The 1,593-nt window shown below is 43.7% G+C and overlaps 1 protein-coding gene across 1 annotated transcript in view; it reads left to right on the forward strand.

The window, feature by feature from the left end:
- Positions 1-1,255, forward strand: part of RPRD1B (regulation of nuclear pre-mRNA domain containing 1B) — a gene marked incomplete at its 5' end in the record, with an annotated part of 22,132 nt that extends 20,877 nt beyond the window's left edge. The window contains one exon of the mRNA XM_009075460.1: positions 1-1,255. This exon is cut by the window's left edge and continues 9 nt beyond it. Within this exon, the coding sequence (XP_009073708.1) occupies positions 1-117 (117 nt within the window).
- Between the last annotated feature and the right edge of the window lie 338 nt (positions 1,256-1,593).

Raw genomic sequence — 1,593 nt, forward strand, 5'->3', positions numbered from 1 at the left:
GTGCGCAAGGAGCTGAAATCCCACATCCAGAGCCTTCCAGACCTGTCACTGCTGCCCAATGTCACGGGAGGTCTGGCACCTCTGCCATCTGCTGGGGACCTGTTTTCAACAGACTAGAACCAACCCTTGTCCCCCAGTTTCCATTGTTACCAGCAGAAGTAAGAAGACTCTGGTGTTGGCTGGAAGTCCAGTCTTCCAAGACCTGCAATAGGAAGGAACTTGCAGACCCTGCTTTCAACTTCTTGGCTGCTTGTGCTCACCCTCTCCCTGTGTACACTGTCTTATGTGAGGGGAGGAAGAGGAGTGAGTTCTGTGAGCTCTAAAGGGAGTAGGGGTGGTCCATATAGGCAAAGTTCTCTCATCTTTTCCCATACTCTTTAGTTGCTCTTTGCTCTTAGCACTTGTTACCCCCCCCAAAGGTCATGAGAATCTTGTACACACATACCTGGGGAGCTTTCAGAGGAAGGCTGACCATGCAGCATCTTCCCTCTGTACAATATTATGTTATTTCTGAACAAGTCTTGTCTGTTTTAGTTGGATTTCTGAGCCTCATCTGTGAGAGCAGTGGAGTGGCTCGTGGGCCTCATAGAGGTGTGTGCATGTGAGCCCTGTGCCACATCAGCATAAGGAAAAAGGCATCTGCTGAGCCATGGTACATGGTACAGGGAAAGATTTTATCTAAACGTGCAGTTCCTCATGCTGCTGTGGACCTGACATGAAGATAGTTCCCATTTGGCGTGGACATAACTTGAAACCACAGGCAATAAAAATAAACAGCTTTTCTTCATGAATTAGAGATAGACTTATAAGTTACACTGTGCTGAGCAAAGCAGAACTGGATATTACCTAAGTGGAAGTGGAAGTAAATTTTGTTCTAGCTACCTTAGATTTATACCACATTTTTCCTCTTCATTGTACAAAGTTAGGTGGTGATGGAAGCTTTGGTTTAACAAACTGAGAGGCTGGAATAGTGTATGGCAACTGCTGGTGTCCCTGTGACAGGCACTGTCAGGTCTGCTGTCAGCATGGCTACACTGAAAACACAGTGCTAGAAACTCTCTCCATAGCTGTAGTGAAGTTGTCTGATGCACAGAAGTGAAATGTGGTATAAATATTTATTTATATAGAGAATAGACCCATATATATGCACATATCCTGTATGCACATGTACCATGTCCATGCATGTAGATATTAGAAGGATGTACTTAATTTTGTGTCACAGATTATTGTGGGTTGATTTTTATAATCAGGAAAAGTGTAAAAAAAAAAAAAAAAAGAAAAGAAAAAAAGGCAAATTTTAAAAAGCTCTTAATTCCATTATGTTGCTGGTTAGTATTTTAGCTGCCAGGAGTGTAGTTGCATTTCAGTTTGTGTGTTGGTCTGACGGGCTGGACTGTGATCACTGAACCATTCCAATTTGGATGCAATTGTGTTTAAATTTAGCACTTCTCACTATAAAACAGGTTAAGTTTCTGGAGGCACTTGATCTGGTAACACAGGTTTTGTAACAGGAGGCTGAAGTGAGCCGAGGTGCTGTGTCTGTGCCTCCCTGTGGTCTTGAGCTGCTGCTGTCAAAGCCAGGAGAGGAGACCT

Source organism: Acanthisitta chloris, unplaced genomic scaffold (assembly GCF_000695815.1).
Source record: "Acanthisitta chloris isolate BGI_N310 unplaced genomic scaffold, ASM69581v1 scaffold29635, whole genome shotgun sequence".
NCBI classification, from domain to species: domain Eukaryota; kingdom Metazoa; phylum Chordata; class Aves; order Passeriformes; family Acanthisittidae; genus Acanthisitta; species Acanthisitta chloris.